We start from the raw sequence: 26,388 nt of genomic DNA, 5'->3' as shown, positions 1-26,388 counted from the left end.
TGGGTGCGAGATTAGTAATTTTTAATTCCTCGTACTTCTCCTCTGACAGCAAGGTGATGCATTGGGCTACTTCTTTTTTGCTGAGAGAAAAATGGTAAGCTATTCCTCTTTCTGACCAAGAGCTACGGTAACCCTCGAAACTCGAAACATCTGCTTACGAATCTCTCTTACGGGGTTAATCTACCTTAATCAACCAAAGTTTCGGTTTTTACTAGGCCCATCGACGCATCTTCGCAGTTTCTTACAAACTAACCATTTTTGTTCATATTGGTAACCTTCGAGTTCTCGGGTGATATTTTCACTTCCGATTGCCGTCTTTGGCTCAGAAACATCGCGTACTTAAGCTCCCTAATCAATGGTCAGCGCCAACCCCTGGTGTAAATACTTTCCTTTTGTTTTTGGTAAGAGAGAAAAAGAAACCGCTGGCGTGTGTTTAAAACCAAAAATATCCAATTTTACACAATGTAGTTTCAACACAGAGGACATGACACACCCTCTTTCTACAAACGAAATCTGAATTACCATCTAGCCCATCTACAATGGGTATGCGCCAAAAGTAGATGCAAGTAAGGAAAAAAATAGAGAATGCGTTCAGTGACTCGTAATACTTAAATAAAGTGCTTTTAATTTCTAGTCACGATATTTGATTTTAATTACTTCTCTCAATTACAACACAAAACGCCAAATATATTATCTCCTTGCCATTGTCGCTTATCGGAAGGAAATTCGCTCAAAGGGTCATACTCCCTTCCCAACTCTACAACAGAATAAGGAGTTTTAAGAAAAAGTAAACGTTTTATTTGCCTATGATGTCTCAAGCAAGATATAGTGTTAAAAACAATGTATATAAAAACTACTATTTGGGCCTCGAGTCAAACATGCTTCGAAAGTCCATTAAGTAGCGACATGGTACCACGTGATCATCAAGCAACTCAACATTGATGTTAACAGGTTTCCATGGTAACGTTTGACCGCCATATTTGTTGCCTCCCCTAAAATGAAGAATACAATGGTTTTGCTTTAAACGATCAGCATACCTCGACATAAAAAGGACTGAGGAAAAGCTTAATACTTACCAGTGATATTGAGAGAGTAAGTGATTTGTATTCCCTGAAAATCCCAATAAAAAGAACACCTTTCTAAGCAAGGACAAGCGTAACAAAGCAGAAGCACCGGTTCCTGGTGAAGTATCTTATCAGCGATTTAAATATTATAAAAAAGCTAAAAAGAGCAAGGCTGATATAACGGTGAAGGAATATATTGAAAAAAGCCAATATTTCGAAAGGCAGTGCCTTTCTTCATCAGGGTTTTACAAGCAATCACTACGGTTACCTAAAGAGATAAGGACTCGAGCTCATTCATTCCAAATCGTGACAGTGTAAGCTAAGCAAGAGACGCATGTCTCATAAACATAGCGAACACTCTTGAACATTTAGGTCTTAGTAAGAAAGATGAAATGTAATCCCCCTTTTCCCTTATATTTCTTTCCGTTATATAATTCCAATTATCATTTCTTATTATTATTGTACCGTATCCTTTAAGTCCGTTGAAATCCTTATCTTTAGGGCTGTATCAAATGACACGCCATATCACTATTCAAATTGTAACGTCTTCGGTTCACCGTAGGCATTTTTTGTAAAACCCTGATGAAGAAAGGCAGTGCCTTTCGAAATATTGGCTTTTTAAAATATATTCCTTCACTGTCATATCAGCCTTGCTCTTTTTAGCTTTCAGTAAAAAGAAACATTTAATCAAAGAATTTTTTGTCCTAATCCTAGTTGCCATTTGTAAATAAGGTTATTAAAGAATTAAGCCGTTTAAATGAGCAATGCTCATGCATTAAATATGTTTAAATAAAATACCGTAATCAACTAAATAAAAAATAAATTTAAATAAAATAATAAATGAAAGACTGCATAACTGGCTGAATATATGAATGAAAAAGGAATTGCAATACCAGTTTACCAAAAGACTGACGAAATGAACGAACATAAAATGAGCAAATAAATAAATAAATAAATAAAATGAATGAACCCTAAAGATTTACCTGAAAAGTAGAATTGCAATTAGCGAGAGCCAAGTACCAGCATTTCATATTTGAGAAATCCTTCGTTTGAACTTGATAGATTTGAGAACCTGTGCACATAATGATTCAGATGAATGAAAGGTACGATTTTTGTTTGGTTTTGTATCATCATCATCATTTCTTTATTTACCCTCGCATTTTAGAGTGAAGGTAAAGTCTCTGTTACGAGCCTAGGAAGGCCCATCAGGCAGGCGCTTATCTCCGGTTTCCGTAACATGAAGCGACTAGGAGTATTTATACTACCCCCTGGATGGGATGCTAGTCCATCGCAGGATTACCACCTGCATTACGCCGGTACCCACCTGGGTGGAGAGAGGCACCGTGAGAGTAACGTGTCTTGCCCAAGAACACAACACAATGTCCCTGGCCAGGCCCCGAACCTGGACCACTCGATCCGGAGTCGAGCGCACTAAACACGATACACCATAGAGGACAGACCACAAAACCGGAAACTCCATGCCTTACTCTTTGCGACAGGGTTATAAACATTAAAGGGTTTTGAGACGGGGTCTACGTAACCTGCAAGCAGGCTCTTCCGCGGTCGAAATATAGGGGCTTGTAATTTGTACTGTACGCCATTTTCAACGGAAGAGCCTGTTTGCAGGCTAGGGTCTACGCTTTATCGTCCGTATCCGAGAAGAAAAGAGAGTCTAATTATTTCCAGATGTCATTACAAAGGCAGCGCTTTCCTCAGTCATTTAAAGACCCTGAGTGTTGATCCGGCCCGGAGTCGAACTCACGGCCTCCCGAATGGCAACCCGGTGCTCAAACAACTAAGCCACCGGTGCCCATTTTATTGACAGCAGTTATTACTTTCTGTGTTTTAATAAAAAAAACTGTAATGCTCTCTCCACCTTGGCACGTGATGTTATCTGATCCATTTCCAGATGGAGTCACGTGACAACCTGCCAAGGAGTTGTTTGTAGTCAATGTAAGAATTTGGCTTGGATGTTGTTCCAGCACTTTTGCCTTGTCATCACATCCCTGCAATGCAAAGAGAGTAAATAGGCATCAATGATTAAATGCTAGAACGTCCAATACGAATTTATTGCACGGCACACTTATTACAAGAAGAAATGACCTGATATAGTGGATCAATGTGCACGACAATTCTTCGGAGGCTCTATCAAGTGATTAGGTGTGTTTTAATTTCTCATTTATTGAAGAGTCGATGCAATAGGCCATTTTCGAGTTCATGTCTGCCTCCTCTTCAAAGCGAGTCTAAGTGCAAAGTTTTTGTTCATTCATATGTAAAGTAGAATTAATTACCATCACAAAAACTTCGCAATTAGACCTCGCTTTGAAGAGGAGGCAGACATGACCTGGGAAATGGCCCATTTGTACATTTGTGATGCATTCTATGTTGCAGAAAAAAATATAAATGGATCATTCATTAATCAAAGCTTCTTTACTTTCTCATTCCTCGGAGCCTGCGCTCTCCTAGTGACAATGGAAGACCTCAAATAATCACAGAAATTGATTTTTCACTCTCGCGCGTGGCTTTTTTGTAACCTCTCCTACACCTAGTTTATAAGCGAGGGATGATTTTAGATTATTGACCATTATTAATGTATCAAATATGCACCACAATTGAAAAGAAAAGTGATTAACTTATCAATCCTAAAGGCTGGCCAGGAACACGATCCGGTCGCTATTTTGTTCCGTTTGTTTCCCAAAACAATATAATAAAGCTTGGGAAAGAAATCTGTAGCAAAGACTGCAGACATGGTAATTATAATTGGATATCGAGTAACCAACCATTTCAGGTTTTGGCCATATTTTCCACCATTGGTCTTGAAAATAGCTCAAGAAGTTGTAACAGCAGTATTCCTGAAAAAAGAAAATTATTTCGCCACAAAAATGCTGAGCATTGGAACCTGTCCTCAAATGGCTTCATTTCCATTTAATTGTTTGAGACTACCTACACTTACTTAAGGACGGTGCCTACTATTGTTATTGCGCATACGTTCTGCGCATCTCGAGATACTCCGGTTTCCTATCGGTGATGCTTACCAATACAGTGATATTTTTGCGTGATTTAAAACTATCCGGAGAAAGTAGATCTTAGTAAGTACTCTTGGTATCCAAAAAGAGAATTGGGGGTAACCATGCCGCATTTTGAGAGATAATTAAGCTTCAGTTTGGGAAAAAACGCCATACATTGCTTTGTATTTTAAAGCTTTTTACAAATAATATTCATGAATTATCTTTGAAAAATGCGTGGTTACCCCCATGCAATTTTCTTTTTGCATTTCAATAACACTTGTTAAGATCAACATTTCCTGCATAATCATAAACCGGGGCAAAAATACATTTGAATTAGTAGGCACCGTCCTTAATTACCTAATTATCTGACTCTCAGCATTTTAGAGGGAGGGCAGGGAGGCGCAGTGGTGAGTGCACTCGGCTCCCACCATTGTGGCATTATTCTTCACTTTGCTCCGTGAGGGTTTTCTCCGGATACCCTGGTTTTCCCCTGCCATCAAAAACCAACCTATGAGTTCATTTGGCTTGATTTTTGTACCGTATTCATTCCTAATTAGTGCTGCAATTGTCATTGAAATGAAGTTCATTATTGTTATTATGACGATTCCAAAAAGATGAATTCCCGGTAATCAAACTTCCATTCAAGTCTCAACCCGAGCCCTCAGACTTCCAACACCATTTGGTCTTCATGTTTCCTTCTTAGATTCCCAATTTCTTCAAGTAAATCGTCAGTTTCTGTGACATGGAACCCATGCAAACCCCCAACTACCACTGGCACAAATTTTACTTTTGATTTCGGTAGTCTCCCAACTCTCTTACCTGGGGCCCGTTTCTCGAAAGTCCCGAAACTTTTATACGGGCCATTTTAGGGTGTCACAATTTCCTTTGTATCTCAAGATCAGAGAGGATTTAAGTCGTCAAACTTCACACTCATTTTTCTTTTTCTTACCTTAAAAACATGTTAAAAGATAGGCCGCTTTCCAAAACAAGCGGTTGGCAGTTTCACAAATGGCTTTTCGAGCCCGAAAAGTGTTCTCGACTTTCAAGAAACGGGCCCCAGATCTTGGCACTTCTCGTATTTCTCGATTTCTTTCTGTTATTATTATTATTATTATTATTATTATTATTATTGTTTGACGAGCCAAAAACAATAGATTAAAAAATAAGTAACCTTGATGTCATAAATGTATATGGAACAGATCATCCCAAGTATAGAAAAACCCTTATAAAATTACGGCAAAGTTGTAGACAATATCTTTAAACTTAAAGGGAGAGTATCACGATGTTGCGCACGTTCTAGCTGTAACGAATGCAATCATTTATGAGCCAATCGGAAGCGATGTCATAATTCGTGCGGGAAATTAAATTGTCAAACAATCAACAATGAGCTAAGGGCTGAGTGAAATTTCTCGTATTTCTCGATCTCTCAATGTTATTATTATTATTATTATTATTGTTTGACGAGCCAAAAACAATAGATTAAAAAATAAGTAACCTTGATGTCATAAATCTATTTCGAACAGATCATCCTAAGTATAGAAAAACCCTTTTAAAATTACGGCAAAGTTGTAGACAATATCTTCAAACTTAAAGGGAGAGTATCGCGATGTTGCGCATGTTCTAGCTGTAACGAATGTAATCATTTATGAGCCAATCGGAAGCGATGTCATAATTGACCAATTTCGATATATTAAAATTCAGTCCGAAACAAAAGGCATCATCTCGAGGCTCTGGGGAATAAATATAAGCATTTGTATGATTTTATTTCCCTGAGCCTCGAGATGGTGCCCTTTGTTTCGGACTGAATTTTAATATATCGAAATTGGTCTATTCGTGAGGGAAATTAAATTGTTAAACAATCAACAATGAGCTAAGGGCTGAGTGAAATTTTCAGGCTTGCATGTAAATTTCTCACACAAATATAACGTCGCTTCCGATTTGCTGATAACGGAGACATTCGGCACGGCTGGAACATGCGCACGTACTACCGTGATACTCTCCCTTTAACAAGCCTCTACAAAGCTGTCCACGGCACAGATAATTATATCCTTGCCTCCGCTTGCAGTACAATGCGTGAAAAGGATGAGCACGATAACGGATACAACGAATTAATGTGGTGCTGTGTTAGTGGGGAGAAAAACACGAAAAATTGGTTTAATAAATTACCAAACGAGTTGATCAAGAAGGATTTGTGAGCTGACACTTCAGGGAACGCTCGCCTACCGAAACGTCAATCTTTCTTGTTAAAGGGACAATGTCACGTTATTTTAGTGTGTTTAGGGAATTCTTTAGTTTATGACGAGTTTAATTTAAAACTCGAAGATGGTAATGTGCAATTCTTTTACTGACGAAATTATCGTTACATCACAAACAATAAGATTCTGAGCAAAAACAACCTTTATATCCAGGCTATTTGCCATAAACTTGAAAAACGTCGGGCTGACATTTTTCAAAATTCCCTAAATGCAATCCCGTTTCAATCCTGTCCATTTGTGTCAAACGCCGGAAATACGGCTGCGTTCGCAGGCTATGCTTCTCTTTCCTTTTATTGTATTTCCTTTATGTTGTTCAACGGTTTTAAGTGGCCATTGCAATGTTTCATTCTAATTGTTGGGCATTCTGTATGTCATGAAATTACATTGACTTAGTCCCTTTGATGGGAACTGAACTTGTTTGATAAAACGACATTTCCGTTTTTTAAAATTTCCAGTACCTAGGAAACTCGTTAAATAAAAACGAAAAAACCAAAATTCGTTAAATCGAAATTTTGCTGTATTGACTGCATCAGCGCGGGTCTCGAATCATAAATGCATGAATTCTGAAGCGGGTACAGTTCACATATATAAACACAGAAGTTTGGTTTGCTTTTTTTAGTTTATCAACAAATAATTATGCAGTTACCCTTGTAAATTAATTTCTACAGTCTAGGAAAGTTTCACAGTCGTGTCTTCGGAAAAATTATACACAGTTTAATGTTTTTAATTTACCTGCAGATATGAGAAGCTGTATTCAACGATAGGGCCACTTGCATTTCCACAGAAGCTTGCAATGAATGCAAAATTCTTCGAACAAAAAAATGTTGTCGTTATTTCAGTTCTATTTGTACTTATTTCGGTTCTCGCGAAGGCACGAGCTTAAACAGAACTTGGAAACAGATAATAGAAAACAATCTTCTCAGTTCACTTTTTCAAATAAAAATGTAGCAACTTACATAACCATCAAGATTTAGATACCCATTGAGTGCAAAACCGCAAGTTGATGCCACAAGTGCATTCAAATACAACAAACCACCAATTCTAGAAGAAAAAAACATTCTTCTTGAGGTCTTAATTCATCGCGATGAAAAACAGCTAAGTTCAGTGATGTTCATCGATGCATGCATCTGACAACTGAAGCATCAGTGCGTGATAAAGACCTAACTTATCTCCGTTCGCTAATCAATTCACCCTGCGGCAAAATGCATAATTCTAATGCTAAGCATTCAACCTCGTTCCCAGGGTCTCTCTTCTCTGTCTCCATCGTCGTTGACAATGGAGGCAGAGAAGAGAGACCCTGGGAACGCCTAATGCAAGAAAAGTGTTGAACATAGGAGGAGAACACAAAACTACTTTTCTTTCACAAGATCGAATCGTTCATTCTCCTAACTAGTTCAGTAGATTTCGTTCTTGGGTAGTCATGAGAATTTGATGTTAGATCAAGATCACTCCTACTAAGCTGATAATTGTCTTTATTCTCAATACGGCCGTCTCACTAATATTTCAATGAAATTGTGAAGAGAATTTACATGCTGATCCCTCCTAGGAGTCAAACGGTTAGTTGGTTTCAAATTTCTTTTCATCAATGTTGTTTTTTTGTGTCAGTGTTCTTAAAGTCCTTGAAGATAAAATGGTACTTAAAACTATTGTACCTCTCTCTCATTGTACCTGAAGAAGGCTGGTTTGGCCAGCCGAAATATAGTACACCACTAAAATCAAATCTACGTTGTATCGGCTCTTGCTTAAAATATTTAGCCTCTCAATGTGTAATTACGCCGATCAGATCAAGCCACTACTGATTCAACGTACACCGACAGGAAGATTGTCCATGGTTGCATGCTTCAAAACTCTCAAAAATAAGGAGAATTCAAAATGTCGCCCGAAATGCGCAAAAGTGTTCAAGTTACTGAAAAAGCGAAAACGTCCTCGAGAGTGTTCGAAATGCACTGGAAAGAGTGCTCCAAAATCGAAAAAAGTCACGGTGCTGAAAAAGTGCCCCGCGCAATCAGTACAGGGCTTAATTATCACCGTGCAAATCAAACGCCTTCTGCACTGGGCCTCTCCTTCCCATGGCCTCTGGGGCAAAACCTGTAACATTCTATACGATTGTAAAATGGACAAACTCATTGTTTCCGCTGCATTGTAAGTGTGGCCTTCCAGTTGACATCCACGTCGTCGCTGCATAAGCACCCAATCAAGTTGCATATGATAAATTGAGTTCCTTAAAAATTATCCCACGAGCGCGCTTTGAATATGAGACGGTATATATATCTAACGAGACTGGCTCAGAGTTGACTATGTGCAACCTCATATCTGACAATTGGGCGTGGAATAACTGTTTTATTGAATTTCATTGACCTCTGATTTGTTTCAATTTTACAAATGGGCGGTAGTTGTTTCAAGTTTACAAAATGACTGGAGCAATCAGTTTCCATATAAGGTCATACGGGTTTCTCGAACATCCCGAAACTTTGCGGGCCATTCTCGGGTGTCACAATTCCCTTTGTATCTCAAGAACGGAGAGGATTTAATTCGTCAAACTTTACGGTTATTTTTCTTTTTGTTACCTTGAAAACATGTTAAAAGATCGGCTTTCCAAAACAAGCGGTCGGCAATTTGACAAATGGCTATTCGGGCCCAAAACGTTTTCAGGACTTTCGAGAAACGGGCCGCTGATAACCGAACTTGAGAGAGCCACTTACTTACTTGCTTACCATAGACCCTTTGCATAAATGGCGCCCAAATTTGAATAACAATACTTGATACATCCTTAGCCTCGTGTTTATGTTTCAAGACAATGGATTTTTCTCATGAATGTGAGGCTAAGGATGTATCAAGTATTGTTATTCAAATTTGGGCGCCATTTATGCAAAGGGTCTATTGGTTACTTGATCTTACAACATATTAATTGGACGAGTACTGGCTGTTACAGTATTTAACAAGGGTTAGCCGTATCTGAGTGCAACCCGCAATTATCCGAGCCTGAAAGTTAAATTGAAGTGATTAGGAACCATTTCCAGGAGCTTCCATCTGTTTTGTACGCTTGAGGCAACCCTTTCCCGTATCTATCTATTTTTGGAACTACTATATTTGACGTATGTGGACATACGTGAAGTAGTTCAGTCACATACGTCACATACGTATCTGACCTGATAAATGGCTGACCATATACATAGGTCTCAAGCTCTGGCCAAACGAGAGCGAGAGTTGGAGTAATAATAAGCAAGCGAGCACTGTATCTTTAACGCTCTCTTGTCTCCAAAGATATTTTGTTCTTCTTTTCGTTAAATCAGATTAGGATGTTCCGTTGTTCTTTAAAACTTCTGGGAGACTCTTTTTGTTCTGATGAATATTGCAGAAGACTTGATTCATTAACGGCATTCTGAGTCGTTAACGTCTTTGTTCAGTTTTCAGGTCAAACACATTCAAAGCTTACGCTCATCATAAGCTGTGAATGTGTTAGATCTAAAAACAAAAATGTCTCACACTCGAGAGACAATACGCACCTGAACCTTGAGGACATGAGTGAGGGCTCCTGTTATTTTTCGACTGCTGCTATCTGAAGAATGTCATTCAATGCAAGTCATTCTCGTTCCCAGCTGCTATCGTTTCTCTTAGCCGGCATGGCCTTCGCACGAGGAAACGAAGGCCTGGGGCTCTGGACAGACAGATTCTTGGACTTCCAGGGTTGATTTACGAGTCGTCAATAGGATTAAACATTGCGGCACTCAGAAGCATTACATTCGAAGAGTCCCTATGTGAAGCTTTATACACGGCCTCAACTTGGAGAATGCGTCCCTTCGAGTCGAACAGAACGAGGCAATAAGTAATACACTCTTCGTAATACAGTAGTTTTAAACAAAGACACTCAGATTGTTTTACCGACCGGCCTCGCCACATCTGCCATTTTTACTTTCGGCTCAAGATTTCATTGTTCGCAAGCTAACCAATGAAAAAAATTGAATTTCCCGTCTCCAGAGCCCTTTGTTTTCCCTTGCGAAGCCCCCCCCGGCTAAGAAAAACGATGGGATCTGGGAACGAGAATGGATGCAATAGATCAATTATTCAGTCCAAAACAACAGGCATTATCTCGAGACCTCGAGATGATATCTTTTGTTTAGGACTGAATTAATTTTAATAGATCAAAATTGGTCTATTGTACAATATTAATATTTTGTTCGCAATAGAACAATAGGTAATTGACGAGTTAACTTCACCCTTCGCTAAAAAGCAAGCCCAAGAACGATTAATTACACTCAAGACACCCAATTCTACAAGAGAACGGAGAAGAACATTTGAAATGCAGTGTATTTCCTAGTTTTTCGCTCCTAGACGTTTGCCTGTCAAATCGGCCATGTTTGTTTTGGTTCTCCCTCAGCGCTGGTATCATTACTAATCTACTCCCTTTTCCAACCATGACTTACGTGACATCACTCGTTTCGTCACTTCTAAACATATTGCGTTAACTGAGACCTTTTGTTCTCAGAGCAGTCTCAGTCTGTTTACCCGTGTAATATTAACCCTGATTTTATCCATGAACGCGATGTTTTTTTCTTTGAAAGACATCACAAGATATAAGGTATGTTTGTAGCAACTTTCAGCGCCCCGCAAGGTTAAAATGTTAAACTTAAGTTTTAGTCAAACTAATTATTTACGGCTACTTGTAAATTTGAAATATTACAACGGAATACAAAGGAGGTCATGTTACCGTAAAACTGTGCATTATTATAACATCAGTTCTCTAATGTTTAAAAACTAATATGCCTTTAAGTTCAGAAGAAGCGAACGCTAGTCAATTATTTCTTTAATTTCAAATCAGAAATTAATGGCACCACATTTGTTGACGGGACAAGTAAAGTTAAACTGGGACCACTGATCATTCTCACTGGAAAAAAGCCATTATATATTTGGTACAATTCTCTGGGAAGAATGTGACAAATGAAAGTGAGGAAGCGATGCAAGCAAGCCTTAAAAAGTCTACGCTTGACGGGATTGGAACTCTTTGAAGGAGCGATTCCAAGCTGCTGCCTTCAGTTGCTTTAAATCTCCATTCCATATCGATGATCTTTCCAACTTTCATTTCATGTCCATTGCGCAGTTGAAATATATATATATATATATATATATAAAGTGACAAATATGTCGATAGTTCGTGGGGGTTATCTGTTTGCAACAACTCTTCATTATTTATCTGAACATTTGTTTCATGGTAACAAAGGAATTTGCTGGCATGTTGATCCTTGTCCCGATCAGTCATTTCAACAGAGCATCGATAGACGCTCAATATAACCTATTAATTACTTACTGGACCTTTTCATTGTTATAAACAGATTATTATTTGCAATAATCAAATACACTCTCATTGTTTTCTTTGAAATGAAAGGGCATATAATGTACGGAGGTTTGACAGGGCCTCATTTATGTGCTCACTGAGATGGAACGGGACTCCCTGTAGGAGAATCTTTTTTATTAACAAGGCTATCGTTTTTCTAATCAGTCAGCAGCGAATGAAGAACTAAAAATTAAAATTTGCATTGCATTTTGAACTATCTCTGAAAAATTGAACCCGTCATACCCGATAATATCTGAGGAATGATGCTTTGAAAAGTCGGAATTTTACAAAGAATGGCCAATTTTATACTTTTATACTGCTTCTGTTTAGTTCGTCTAGTATAAAGACGGGCAGGATTAATGCGTCTCGACAAACTATCGACAAACTATCCTTCGCGTCTTTGAAGACGCACTAAACTGGATAGTTCGTGCAGACGTAGTACGCATCTTGTGCCCGTCTTTATACTAGAAGAATATAACAGACGGAGAAAAAAATGTTTGCCCACGTTCGTCCCCGACGGATTATGTTATGCGTGTTATATACTCCCTTCTTTACACTGGACGGAGAACACGAGGGACGCGTAATTCGCCAGGACGTAATGCGTCACTAGTGTAAAAACGGCCAATATACAGGATCTTTGGCGCCTTTGCTACCCAAGAATTTATCACTTTTGCTGGCTAAAATTGTAGATTTAACTAACTTAAACTAAAAAGTTCCTTTACCTTTTGAAGTCAATTTGTAAATAGCATTATGCTTTCTGTGAGAAAAATTTATTTTAATGCCAGAGAATTTAAACAATGACGTCATCAGAGCGTCCCTAGGGTATTATGCAATAACGTCACTCTACATCAGTAATCGCTTAAATCCCGGTGATGAATGACCTCCTTCGCCAAATGGGTGACGACAACAGTTTGGAGGAAAAACAACTTGACTGAATAGCCTGTTCTCGTCGTTAGTGGGAAATAAGTAAGGATTTCAGTCGCTGTTCTCAGCGGGAAATTACGCGAAACGAGGGAAACGAGCCGGGGAAATGAACGACTCAAAACAAACGGATAACATATACAAAAAGTTGCTTCTTCGACATGGCCTTTATTAATGGTTTTTACAGCACTTCTTACATATACCACATAGAGTTGACAATTTCAAACTTTTTCTAATTATTGTTAATTGCCATAAAATTAATGTATATCTTTGAAGAGCGGGTTATCGGACGAAAGGTAGAAGTTGCGGCTCGCGAGGATCTTCCGGTGGATCTCCGGTGGACCAATGACCCTTGGAAGCATACGTGAATCTTGAAAACACAAATAACCCAAAGTTGAAAGTATATATAAGGAGATAAGGAGCTATAAATTCTGGCAAAGCTAAGATAAAATAACAACAAAAGTTAGGTGAGAATTTATTCCCTCCTTTTCAAAACAGAAGACCGAGTCTGAGAAATAACACATTGATCACGAAAACTGTATAATGGTGTTACTGAAAACAATGTATTGCCAGAAGTGGTCAGTTGGACAGAATTGGTAGGTATTGTAGAGTCCCGATTAAACAGATTGTTCTGTTTATCGAAAGATCTAATCTTTCACCTGAGCGCGGTTGGAGGAAAGCGTTCTAGCGATGCAGAGGAGAGAAATGCGGCACCTTTCGGGAAAATTGATTCTTCCTTTACTGCGGGTTGGACGGAAAGCCAAAAACACAAACTTCAGGGTACTCTTTTGGTAATCCATTGCTTACATAATTACATTTACGAAACGTGGATGAAACTCTCTTTGAAAAGCAGGTTGATAATGAAAACAGGGCTGAATAAGGCAGTGTGGCAGTGTGGCCCAGTGGTCGGGACGCTTGCCTTGAGATCCGGAGATCCCGGGTTTAAAGACCCGTGCTAATCACTGGTTGAATTTGTTCCAGGTAGTCCCTGGTTCAACTTCTCCGCTGCACTTGTAAATAGCCAACTGGCTTGCCTCCGGCCTGTTGGGATTCTTAACAGTTGTTCTTCACAGTTGCTCTGTTCTGTCGTTTCATTGATTGTGTTTCATTGGCCCTGAAAAGCTTCTATGGGGAGAGATCAGTTAAGAATGTATTGTAATAACAGGTGTAAGACTACAGTTTGGAAACGAAAAGAGTGACGGAAAAACTAAATACAAATGAGATGAGATTTTGTTTCGACGCATACATATCCAAACGGAGAGAACGTTTACAAAGGAAAACTGCGTGTTGTGAATGGAACGGAAAAACTTGCAGCTAATGAGAGTTAACGCTATAGGGTCATAATTACGAAGCTTCTAGTCACGACCAGGTCTTTTCTTCATTAATATTAAGCGTTAATGGGCCTTTTGTTTAACTGCATTGTAAAGTGGTCCAAACGTAATCGATTGAAGAAAACGATTCAGCCAACAAAAGAGTATTAACACTATTTAAACAAATCCGTACCTATCAACCTGTCAGAACTTTACAACAGGTGAGTTAACTTACGCTTAAAATATTCACATAAATCAGTTGAAATCGACGGTTGACTTTAATAGCTTTTTATGTCGTCTGCTTTGTCAGGTTTGGGAATAGCGAATGGCTATCGACTGACCTTGAACTGAAGAGCTATCGCTCTGACGACGATGCAGCTAAACGATGTCAAATCAAAGCAAGGAAAATTTCCAAGTCTTCGTCGCTTTGCCTTCGGGTGATGTTTGCACTGTCCGTGGATTGTATGGACAGATGTTCGTTTATGAGCTAAAATCAAGAGTGGAACTTAAAGCGGGCATTCCTGGAGATATTTTCTGTTTCTTTTTCATGAACGTGCAACTTGAAGACAAAGAAAAACTCAAATCGTACAACCTAAAAAATGGCTGCATTGTGAGGATCAAGATAGAATCGAGTTGGATGGGTCTCTTTGAGGCATGTTGGAAAGGTGATCTCTATGATGTTTTCGAAAACGGTGTTCAGTTTTTGGACGAAGGCGATTTTCAGGATTACGACATTTCTCTTTGGAATAAATTGGTTATTCAGCGCGCGACGTTCGCTTTGTTTATTGCCTGTCATCGTGGTTACCTTGGTCTGATTTTGGAGCTCATTAATCGAGGAGCATCGAATATCAACGGTAAGACCATATTTGGACGAAGCGCTCTGCATGCAGCGGCTTATCAGGGATTTGTAGGATGTGTAGCTCTATTGCTTAGCGAAGGCGCTGTTCCCAATCAGATCGATATACAAGGCAAAACACCGCTAACTTTAGCAAGCGAAAACGGACATGTTTATTGTGAAAGACGACTATGGCTTTATCAGTTGAATTTACCAACATCTGTGCGACCGTCTACAAGCTGCAGCGTTGGATCTGGTGAAGGATCTGGTGGAGGAAGGTTAGTCGTTACATTGAAACCAAGCCGGAGCAATTTCAGTTTTCTACATATGGAATAAAAATCGTGAATTGTATGTGTGTGTGTGTGTGTGTATGCCACCGCCGATCGGTTGGTTCAAGCCCGCTTTTCACTAGCACAAAAATCTTTTACGGCACTACGAAATCTCGGTACTTTACCTGTGTTTTTCGGGCACGACACGATACATTTTTCGCGTGTAAACAGAACAAACAGAAGACATATTAGGCACCCGTGTCAGAAATTGTAGGGGTGCCGTGCGCGGCACTCCAAATATTAGTACCGTGCCACGATTTTTGAGCGCCATGCCAATTTTTGTGCGTATGTAAAAGGCGTTTCGGTTGGTTGGGCGTCGAACAAATGTGCGGGCGATCGCGGGATCAAAACTCCGTCCGGGTCTTTAAATAGCTGAGGGAAAGTGCTTACTTTGCAATGACATCCGCAAATGCTTAAATAGTCTTCTCGTGTAGGAACGATAAATCACACACTTTTTGCAGGGCATTCAGTGTGGTCTGTTATGACTCCACCACGCACCGGTGGCTCAGTTGGTTGAGCACGGGCTATCACGCGGGAGGTCGTAAGTTCAACTCCGGCCGGACCAACACTCACGGTCTTTAAATAACTGAGGAGAAAGTGCTGCTTTCGTAATTACATCTGTAAATGGTTAGACTCTCTAGTCTTCTCGGATAAGGACGATAAGCCGGAGGTCCCGTCTAACAACCCTTCAATGTTCATAATCCTGTGGGACGTAAAAGAACCCGCACACTTGTCGCAAAGAGTAGGGCATGTAGTTCCCGGTGTTGTGGTCTGTGGTCTGTGTACCATGGTTGGGAAGGTAAATACAGATCTCCATTGACACCAGCTATGCTGAACTGGAATTTCTGTATAAATAATGTATAGAAATAAATAAATAAATAAATAAATAATAAATAAACAAATGAATAAATAAATAAATTTCTTCTGCATGTGGTATTTCATAGTTGGGAGGATAGACGCTCTCAGAGACTAGCCTCTCCAAACTACTTTTCATTCCGAGAGTAAATAAACGGGTATGATGATGATGATGATGATGATGATGACGAAAAACGTAATGCGGTAAGGAGAGAGTGGATGATGTTAGTTGAGAATCGGACAAATAGTACTAACGGATCTCAACAATTTTTCCATTCTTCAGTTGTAGTAGCTCTTAGAAAGCCAATCACCTTAAAAAAAAATTCAAGAAGTTTCGTATAGTAATTAATTGCTTGAATAATGTTTCTAAAATTCCGCAAGTCTGAACAAAACGCAAGGCTATAACATGGAAGGAAGAAAATTGTTAAACGGCCAAGTTGTCAAAATGAATGGCCAAAAATAGTTGATAGCAAAAATTTCAGTACCTCCATTCAGTCCTTCAGTGTAAATAACACAGTTGTCGTTTTTACCTTTCATCCCTGTTGAGGCTCCTACTGACAATTAGAATCGTCTGAAGTTGGACAATGTAATTTCTATAAGTCTTTCCCCCCCCCCCCGGACTGAAAGAGATAAAGGGGACCCATTCATCCCTGAAGGGGCTCCCACTGACGAGTAAATTCGTCTGGCGTTAGACAGAGTAAAATAAGCAAATGTCACTCTTAAAAGAGACCATGCTCAACTACAATTAAAGAAATTTTCAGTTTCTAAAAAAACTGTGGTGCTGCGTCGGAAATTTGGTTTTATCAAAGGTGTTTATAAAGGTCGAATTACTTCCGTGAACGATTTGAAAAGCTGACGTTTCGAGCGTTAGCCCTTTGTCAGAGTGAATGACGTAGGGCTAACGCTCGAAACGCCAGCTTTCCAAATCGGTCACTGTGGTAATTCGACCTTTGTCAACACATTTGATAAAACCAAAATTTCCTGCAATTAAAGAAATTACGAAGCACTTCAATGTTTCCGAGTAAAGAGCAAATAAATAAAATAACTGGTAAAAGTGAGGCACGAATACAACCGGAGACTTTTTTATGGTTTCAGACCCAATAAGGGCTACCACGTTCCAGCCGTCAAGTTACCATCTGCAGACAGAGGAACGAAAGAACAATCCGACTTGAATAATAACCATAGTAATGAACAGGACAAAACAGAGGTATGAACGTTTCGTCAGTCCCTATTGGCTTTAGGACCGTGCGTTTCTCAATATTAATCCCATTGCTTGATTTTCTTTTGACGTCATTAGACACTTTAAAGGTGAAAGATTAGATTCTTTTTTTCTGGTTACCCCGCATTCTTTCTGTATCTTTGGCCGGCTTCGTTGCAAACCACATAAAAGGAAGGTGTTTTTATTACTAAACAAAATAATATCCGTGGATTGGATTTGAACCCGGAGTTGCTACTCTATAGGAACCGCTTCTTTCCGCTTCACACCACTAAAGATCAAGACACTGCTCTCCAAAAAAAAAAGAAAAAACGTCTCCCATAAAATATCAATGCTGAAGAGTAATTAGACCTAAGCTATATTTATAATTAAGGCGTAAGCTTTGATTTTAAAATGTTTAGCTTTGTCGTGAAGTTTGGAAACCAACCTTTCGCAGTGTTTAATAATGTTTGTAGCCGAGTGATAATTAACAACTATATACCGAAGTGGAGGTTGCTAGTGGTGCACCACTAGCCACCGACACTATTGTTTTGGAAAGCCCATCTTTCGACATGTTTTCCAAGGTAACAAAATGAAAAATGACAGTGAAGTTTGACGACTTAAATCCCCTCTGTTCTTGAGATACAGAGGGAATTGTGGCACCCGAAAATGGCCCGTAAAGTTTCGGGACTTTGGAGAAATGGGCCACAGCTCTCTCAAGATTTTTAAGTTAGTGGTGTTGGACGGTTAAATAAAAACCTTTTAGACTTGAGCTTCAAATTTAACCATCTTGTGATAGGCACACTTTCGAAATATAAAGAGAAAAATGAATTGATTGTTTTGATCGAAGTAGCAGTTTTACAGTGTAAGATTGTGTGTTCATTACAGAGAATCCACTTTCCAGCCCCACGTTTTACCACAAACGATGCCAAAAAACAACCGCGGCGATTAACTAATTCGGCAAACCATGAACCACCAGATTCTACCCCGAAGCCCTTTACATTGATGCAAATTGCTGAGAAGTACAGGAAGGAGCTCCAAGATTATAACGACGGAACTTTGAATCTTCCTTCGGACAAGGAGAACCGATTACCTGCTGAAAAAGGGAGGTTAGAACAAGAAGCACAAGCGCCAAATCAGAAAGTACCAAGTAGTAAGGGGGAGGCTGTGGAAGAAAGTACCACTTTAATTGAAGCAGAAAAGGAAGGCCTGGAAAGGACAAACTCAAAATCTGCAGAAACAAACGGTGATCATCTCAGATTGCTTGGTCAGTGAAAACTTGAGAAAAACCTTGAGAATAAAAAATCAGATCATGCACTTGTTCTTTAGTAAGTTGATCATCAAAATGGATGACGACGATGACGACGATGATGACGTCAGATAACGAGTGATGATGCTGATGATATTGGCTATTAGCGTCTTCATTATCGTCAATGATGGGATCATTAAAATGGAAGTACTTTTTGTGGCTTAAATTATCAGTCTAGAGCAAGAAATCTCAGCAGTCTTTTGGCATCAGATTGGGTTAATCGACCTCTTTCCCATATCGTTTTTTTTTTGGAGATGGAAACTAGGCTTTTGCGGGAGTTCATGACTAGGAGCCGCTATATGCACTCAGTATATCCTTGAGTCAACCTTTGCGAACATCTTTCCATTTTTAGAACAATTCCCTTCAGTTGGAAACTCACATTTACATCAATTTATACTATATGGATACACTTCTTTTGCTCTTTGGGAGTCAGGGTGCTTTTGCGGTTATCAACCGCGCCTCCCACCTCTGTGACCCGGGTTGAACCCTCGCTTCGGGTCGTATGTGGGCTGAGTTTCAGTCGATCTCAATCTGACTCCGAGACTTTTTCTCGGGGTACTCCGGTTTTCCTCCCTCATCAAAATCGACTCTTAGTCAATTACATCATGCTGTAGGCGGATACCCTTGATAGGGATAACCTCTGCTATCTTTCCCTTTCATTGAATTAAATGAATAAAGTTGGTGTTATTATTATTATTATTATTATTATTATTATTATTGTTATTATCATCATTATTATTATTATTATTATTATTATTATTATTATCTTTGTTTGACAATACCTTTTTTCTGATTGGGCATCATGTTCTATACAGTGTCGGAGTGCGGAGCTGAAAAACCCATGGAGTTTTAAGAATACAAAGATACTCGCAAACGTTGACTGATAGGGCTCGTATGGGAAAGGAAAGCTTCTAGTCATAGGCTAATGGCTTTTGCTGTCTTTCTGTTGATCGTCCTCAATCGGTGCTTATGCTGCGTCCTTTGACGCTTTTATTCCCTCCCCTCTGTCTTCTATGACCTGCCACAGAAACCCTCTTGTCTGAAATGTTTTTTCTTTTTGCTTTGCTTTATAAAGAGGTTTCAAGACAACAGAGAAAAGGTCTTAAGGAGCGCAGTGACTGGCACAGGGAACAACAAGCTAGAGACGAAAATGATTGTGCCGTGGACATTGGGAAACAATATCAAGAAAGGTTATTGTAGTCAGGGTTACAGATTGTCCGATGTTAATTAGTGCAGCTCTGTAGGCAGGATTTTTGTGGGCGAGTTCGTAAAGATCATAAGTGGCTACCAGGACTGAAACAGCGCCAAAGGTGGTAGGTTTTCTGAAAAATTGTACTGACTCGATTTTCTGGGAGTACAGTCTGCGCGTTTTGAAAGCGACAACATTAGAGCATAAACTCCGGCATAGATAAAAGTAAGAAGTATCATTATTTATCCTCGGAGTTTTAGATTAGCTAATACCTAACATCTCCGAGTATTATTGAACAGAACAACTTTGAGAATCCCAACTGGCCGGAGGCAAAATAGTTGGCTATTTATAAGTGGAGCCAGGAAATTGAACCAGGGATCTCCTGATCTCACGGCAAGCGCCCTAACCACTGCTTCCCACTCGTTAAAACTACAGGATTGCTTGGTATACACACTAAACCACTAGTCTCCAGGAGACAAACAATCACTACCCGTGGTACATCTTCTGTCTGCACACTATTGTCCAGAAACCCAAGTCATTTAAACAGTGTACAGCAATTTTGATATCCAACACAAATTGCCATCCACCCTCTAAAGCTAAGCATATGCCACGTATTCCCCTCAGACAATGCTTTTGTAACGCATTTTCAAGAATACGATAGCAAGGTTAGTCTTATTTTTACGTTAGGGGAAATGCAGCTTTTTGATCGTTTCATGAGAAACAGAGTTTCGGGGACATTTAATGACGTGAAGTCTGCATTCCCACACACAACGGATGACGTGGAGTAAGGGGACTCTTCGAGACGCTTATTGAAATTGACGTGGGAATGTCATTGTGTCGCAGTCGCATTAGCCTGCGAGAAGGATCTCTCTCTGCGGTGGTGTCTACCCCCAACCCCAGTCCCTCGGAGAGCCTGCTTGCAGGCTACAGTCGCATCAGAGTGCGAAAGACAAGCAACGAGAACGTTTTACACAAATTGCTTTTAATTAAGTTTTTTTATCTACCATCTTTTATACAGATTAGTTTCTAGACGAATAAATGGAATCCGCAAACTGGATGTCTTAATGGCTGAGTCACGAGTCGAATCTGAGAGGCTTAACGTTGCGTCGTCTCCTCAGGAACAAAACGGAAAAACATTTGATCGTTCAACCAGTGAGAACGCACCAGAACAAGAAAGGGAAATTTCATTAGTTGATACTGGGCAAGAATACTGCTGTCGGAAACCTGCACAGACATTTGAGAACTGGTTAAAAATGAAAAGAGATCAAGAAAAAAATAGACCAAGTACTGCGCCAGCGCAAAAGAGTAAGTTTGGGAAAAGCATTGACCCAGAATCCTTTAAGAAATGGCTGACCAGCAAACGGCATCAGCGCGCACATTTGAACGCTGAATCTTCGTCGACAACTAAGAAGACGTTCATAACCGCTGGAGGAATGACGTTTGATCGCTGGCTAGAATCAAAACTAGTGAACCGACCTTCAAGCGCTTTGAACAACGCAACTCCTCCATCACGTGAGATTTCCCCAGGGGTAAACAAAGTTCGGAAACCGGTGATCTCAGGAAAACCTTTTGAGTTATGGTTAGCGGAGAAGAGGGAGATGGAGCAATCTGCACATACCGAAAAAGATGAGGAAAAGGGTAAAAGCTATTCCAGAAGCGGCAAAACTTTCAAGGTGTGGCTGCAAGATAAAACTAAACAGAAGCAGATTGAGTTGGTCCAGAAAATAACAACGCTGAAAGAGCAACAGAGATTAGCAGAACTTGACCAGTTGCAAAAATGGCTCAATCCACGCTATAAGACCTTCGAGGATTGGGTGGCATTAAAAAACCATCAGGCCATGTTAGAGCGGGTACGAGAGAATGCGCAGAACGATTCTAAAAGACAACAAATTAATTTCCCAGCCGACGAAAAACAAAAAGACTCCAAAGTTGTTTATGACATTTGGCAAACGATGAAGGCATTACAGGAGCTGAGCGATGAAGAGACAAAATATAACGAAATGAAGGCAATATGGGCTGCGAAGGAAAAAGAGAAAGCACAATTGAGAAGACTGAACATCATTGATAAAACTCGGCGATTTAACGTAAAGTCATCCACTTAGATAGATAGAGAGATAGATAGATAGGAATTTACATATATTTTAGAAATAAAAGTCAATCAATGGAATGTGGTCCTTCGTTATGCGGTAGCGATGTTGATGATGTTGATGATATTAATAAACGGGACCCAAACCCTGACAAAAAAGCCAATCGATAAAACAAACAAACAAACAAACAAACGAATAAATAAATAATTAAATAAATAATGAGAACAATCAAGCAATATATTTGAGAATTCTTGAAAATTGTTTTCTCGTAAGTCCCATCTCATGCAAGTGTTAAAGAGTGGGTGATTGGACTCTTGAGACTTGTCATCAATTTATTAGAAGAATTATTGATTGTGTTTCCAATCATTTTTTCGAATCATAATTACCTAGGAATGCGTAAGTTTTTATTTAATTTACAGACAATTTGTTTCGCCCATGCGGCGAAGCCGAATGGGCTATTGCATCGCGGCTCTTGAGGGCGAAGGGTCTATAGTATCACCCAACTAGTCGGACAGAAAAGGCAATAATAAAGTTATCAAATGCAAATTGAAGAAATATTTATTTGGGAATAAAACGAGAGATAGCGTCACGCTTTTCGCTACTCGAGAACTATTACTAATAGTCCTCTAGTAGCGTAGCCAATTAAAATGCAGGATTTGCATTAGTCCACTAATCCTTATTAGCATATTTTGCCGGCACGTAGGAGAGGGCATTAAAAGCAAGGTTAACACCGATGTGGTCATCACGTCACGGATGCGCACAACCATGAGGCCCAACAAAGCCGAAACAGCTGTCCATGGCTGCCAATAAACTAGGAGATATGGTTGTGCGCATGCGTGATGTGGTGTCCACACAGAGTTTTTAAACCGGGTTTAGTAATATGGTGTGTTCACCCTGTCCCTCGCAGGATCGAAAGTAGCACGGGGCCCCCAAAAATGTTTTTTTCTTTTTTTTTCCCCCATAAATATTTCACAAATACGCATGCGTTCTGTTCGTACTATGGTGTGATTGGTACCACATGGAGAAATGCAAGAAAATATTTGCAAAGTATAGACCATCCTTTTTTTTATATACTCAAATAGAGAAGCTACCGGTAGTCAAGGGGTTAGTCACGTATGGTTTAGGGGCCGATTAATCTCTCCCTCGCAGGATCGAAAGTAGCACGGGGCCCCCAAAAATGTTTTTTTCTTTTTTTTTCCCCCATAAATATTTCACAAATACGCATGCGTTCTGTTCGTACTATGGTGTGATTGGTAGCACATGGAGAAATACAAGAAAATATTTGCAAAGTTTAGACCATCCTTTTTTTTATATACTCAAATACAGAAGCTACCGGTAGTCAAGGGGCTAATTAGTCACGTATGGTTTAGGGGCCGATTAATCTCTCCCTCGCAGGATCGAAAGTAGTACGGGGCCCCCAAAAAAAGTTTTTTTCTTTTTTTTCCCCCATAAATATTTCACAAATACGCATGCGTTCTGTTCGTACTATGGTGTGATTGGTAGCACATGGAGAAATACAAGAAAATATTTGCAAAGTTTAGACCATCTTTTTTTTTTTATATATACTCAAATAGAGAAGCTACCGGTAGTCAAGGGGCTAATTAGTCACGTATGGTTTAGGGGCCGATTAATCTCTCCCTCGCAGGATCGAAAGTAGCACGGGGCCCCCCAAAAAAGTTTTTTCTTCCCCCCCCCCCCCCCTCATATATATTTCACAAATACGCATGCGTTCTGTTCGTACTATGGTGTGATTGGTACCACATGGAGAAATGCATGGAGAAATGCCGCCAGGTTAACACTAAAATTTCTCCCAACTCACTGCATGTGGGTATCTGCAGAAACAATGGACTAACATTAGGCCAGCTTTGGGGCTGACATAAGCAATCCACGGGTCGAAAACTCAAGTTGGTGATTGTGCAGCGCTCTACCAACAATGTCCATGGTTCCTTTTCTCCTTCTCGTTCAGCACTTGGTCGGTGCATACCCAAATTTTCGAGTTTTTGCCATCTCAATGTCAGTAGCAAAATGGTCAACCTTGTTCCCAGGGGTCTCTGTTTTTCTCTCCCGGCCGCCAGATGCGAGACACAGAGAGAGCGAGAGAGAGAGAGAGAGAGAGAGAGAGAGAGAGAGAGAGAGAGAGAGAGAGAGAGAGAGAGAGAGAGAGAGAGAGAGAGAGAGACAGAGAGAGAGAGAGAGAGAGAGAGAGAGGCTTCATGGGAAAGGAAGAAAAGAGACCCTGGCTGAGACACTGAATGAGGTTGCAAAGTGTTTAGATTTCGGTCTGGAATACTAAGTGTCACCCATTTTTCTCACCAGAGAAGGAACTAAAATTTTCCGTTTCGTAGAACAATGAAGCACTTGTCATCATCAAGACAGATTTTGACATCCCGGGCGCGCGTTAGCCGGATGATTAGCCGGCCTGAATGGGGTCGAGTCACTCGAGTGGTCGGGTCTCAGAGCTTGGCGGGTTCGGCAAATTCGCTGGTGTTCCTTGGGCAAAACACTTTACTATCACATTTCCTTTCCTCACTCCGGAGTATAAAAGGGTGCCAGCAATTCATTGCTTTTCTGGGGTTTTGAGTTAATTTAGCCAAAGTGTACAGTTATACGGAATTACTCAAATTCAAGAAAAGAAAACCTCTTATGAATACAACTTGGCAGACCTTGGTATTTGTAGCTCCATTTTGGAAATTGTTAACTTGAAAATGACCGTGAAGTGGTTGACAAGGCGTAAACGTTTTGTATTATTTTTTAGTTAGTGATTTCTTCAAAGAATAAATTAATCATTGCGACTTTTGTGGTGTCCCACCAAGATCACTTACCTTTATGTTGCCTTTGCTCCTCCCTGAAAGCGAAACGGGCCTTTTGGAAACAATAGGGTCGGTCTATTACAGCTTCCAGGGCTCTTCAGAAACGCACAACAGACCTTTACAATTGGAATTTTTCGTGAAAAGGTGCCGTGCCTGGCATAAATCATAATTTATCTCGAACGCGAATACCTGCAAATTAGAAGGTGACATCATGATCACAGACTTTTTTGTTGATTGTTTTCTTCATAAAGAGGCAATGCAAAAACAGAAAAAATCACTTCGTTCGTTTTAGTGCATTGAAGAAAAAAAAAAAAAGCGTTGGCTGAAAGTACCAAAAGCTGACGTAATGGCACCGGAAGTCCATCTTTTCGCTATTTACTTCGCGAAATAATAAGTTGAATCAATAACAGTATTTTTCGAGTGAGTCCTTGAGCAGCTTTTGAAAACTTTATTCCTAGCTTTCGTTGACCTAGGGTGTCATCAAGGAATAAGCAAATAATACAGCGGTGCCGTAGATCGGCGAAGGCTACAAGTAGCTAGGATTAAAGTTTTCAAAAGCAGCTCAAGGCTTTACTCGAACAGTTTATTCATTTATTATTCATCTAAAATATGCTGCTTAAGGACAACATCAACCGTGTAATGAAATACTGTAAAATTCCGAAAATGAGCCCTTTTTGAGGAGCTTATTTGTGGAGGGAATTATATACAGAATTTTACTGTAGGTGTATTGTGTTTTTGAAAAAGGAACGAGTACATCTCTGTAACACTAACCTGCGATCAGGCTCTATTTTAGTTTCGCGTGGTACGTGGAGTTGGCGAAAGGAAAAATAGAGCCTAACCAAATTCCTCTTCGAAATTCCTTCCGCCCACTTTTTTTGATTGATTGACATGTCCTTCATCGGCCAATCAAATTTACTTCCATTACACCAATACACGCGTGGACTGTAGATTCACGCTATTTTGTTTTGACCAGAGTTAATTACCGTGGGAGGAATATTATAAACGAATTCGAAAGTTACCGTTGGCTTCAATTTGAGAAAAACACATTTAAAGAATGGGGAATGTTTTCGACGACTATATTGCGGCAAAGGCCGGTGAATATGCAATCTTTTAAGCTTGACATCTTAATTTACAATTTACATAACCTAGCATTTTGTCGTTTATCGGCTTGGAAAAACATTATTCATTTAACGTGTTTGACCATTAAGGTTTCTTTGGTGATTTTTTCGGGTAATATCTTCAGTTGCAGTGTATTTCTAGAATTGCGCGCAGTAAAATCATGATAAGTTTGGCTGTTAATTTTTTGATGGAGGACGAACAGGAAGATGGAGTCGCAAGGTTTCTTTTGGTGGTGTACAATTGAGCTCTCTGAAAACAGTTTAGTTTCTGGAGTGCGAGTTTTAAGTTAAATCAACTGGAAATATTATGAAGTGTGCAAACAAACCGTGTCATGTACAAGAAATAAATATATTCAAAACATGCATTCGTGTAACTTGCCATTTCTCCTCCTGTTGATATATATGTCCCCTGTCTCATCCAGGAAACCAATATGCATCGGCTTTCATTGCCATTTGAAAGAACCAGCTATTTAGCTTTCAAAACATCAGGGAAGTTTGTGCCAAAGTACTTTCAACCCCATGGCCACAGAGCTCGACAACGGAATCGCTAATTTCACTCGTTCCAGAGATTCAAACCCGATTCTGGACAAGTTATGAGATGTTTCAGATGGCATATCTCCATTTATACAAATAAAATCAAGTTGCACCGTCCACGGCATTGTAAGAACAAAAGGGAGCAATTTTTTTCGTACACTTATGGCGGATTAGTCTCGAGGACTGCGCGAGAGGTCCGCGCAGGCACGATGGCATTTTCACTTCCGGCGTTTCAAC

At 39.8% G+C, this 26,388-nt stretch overlaps 2 protein-coding genes across 3 annotated transcripts; one reads left to right on the top strand and one right to left on the bottom strand.

Annotated features, from left to right (window-relative positions):
* Window positions 1–606: 606 nt before the first annotated feature.
* On the bottom strand, window positions 607–7,502 carry LOC138019982 (transmembrane protein 145-like). The gene is made up of 7 exons (XM_068866969.1): window positions 7,284–7,502; window positions 7,060–7,134; window positions 3,845–3,916; window positions 2,941–3,070; window positions 2,048–2,136; window positions 1,077–1,110; window positions 607–992 (listed from the first exon to the last, which is right to left on the bottom strand). Exons 1-7 carry the CDS (start codon window positions 7,383–7,385, stop codon window positions 895–897), a joined length of 600 nt encoding a protein of 199 aa, XP_068723070.1. The 5' UTR covers window positions 7,386–7,502; the 3' UTR covers window positions 607–894.
* Window positions 7,503–10,744: 3,242 nt separating this feature from the next.
* LOC138020129 (ankyrin repeat domain-containing protein 11-like) lies at window positions 10,745–22,235 on the top strand. Of its 2 annotated transcripts, none has more exons than XM_068867150.1 (6): window positions 10,745–10,906; window positions 14,201–15,003; window positions 17,005–17,116; window positions 17,993–18,350; window positions 19,489–19,603; window positions 20,621–22,235. In XM_068867150.1, the coding sequence occupies exons 2-6, from the start codon at window positions 14,276–14,278 to the stop codon at window positions 21,702–21,704; spliced, it is 2,397 nt and encodes a 798-aa protein (XP_068723251.1). In that variant the 5' UTR covers window positions 10,745–10,906; window positions 14,201–14,275; the 3' UTR covers window positions 21,705–22,235. The 2 variants fall into 2 exon arrangements, with proteins under 2 accessions (XP_068723251.1, XP_068723250.1); XM_068867149.1 differs by having other exon boundaries at window positions 10,771–10,906; window positions 17,993–18,371.
* Window positions 22,236–26,388: the final 4,153 nt, after the last annotated feature.

The sequence above is a fragment of the Montipora capricornis genome, chromosome 10 (assembly GCF_036669925.1).
Source record: "Montipora capricornis isolate CH-2021 chromosome 10, ASM3666992v2, whole genome shotgun sequence".
NCBI classification, from domain to species: Eukaryota; Metazoa; Cnidaria; class Anthozoa; order Scleractinia; family Acroporidae; genus Montipora; species Montipora capricornis.
The sequence above is the reverse complement of the archived record's forward strand: the minus strand, read 5'-3'. Positions and strand labels throughout refer to the sequence as shown.

What these genes read in the sequence shown, in the direction of transcription:
- LOC138019982 (XM_068866969.1), bottom strand. Translation starts at nt 7,385, where the DNA reads ATGTTTTTTTCTTCTAGAATTGGTGGTTTGTTGTATTTGAATGCACTT. An exon ending in ATCTAAATCTTGATGGTTAT is followed by an intron (nt 7,135 to 7,283) that starts GTAAGTTGCTAC and finishes TTTTGTTCGAAG; the next exon opens with AATTTTGCATTCATTGCAAG. An exon ending in TTACTCTCTCAATATCACTG is followed by an intron (nt 993 to 1,076) that starts GTAAGTATTAAG and finishes TCTTCATTTTAG; the next exon opens with GGGAGGCAACAAATATGGCG.
- LOC138020129 (XM_068867149.1), top strand. Translation starts at nt 14,276, where the DNA reads ATGTCAAATCAAAGCAAGGAAAATTTCCAAGTCTTCGTCGCTTTGCCT. An exon ending in GAAGGATCTGGTGGAGGAAG is followed by an intron (nt 15,004 to 17,004) that starts GTTAGTCGTTAC and finishes TTATGGTTTCAG; the next exon opens with ACCCAATAAGGGCTACCACG. An exon ending in GGGAAACAATATCAAGAAAG is followed by an intron (nt 19,604 to 20,620) that starts GTTATTGTAGTC and finishes TCTTTTATACAG; the next exon opens with ATTAGTTTCTAGACGAATAA.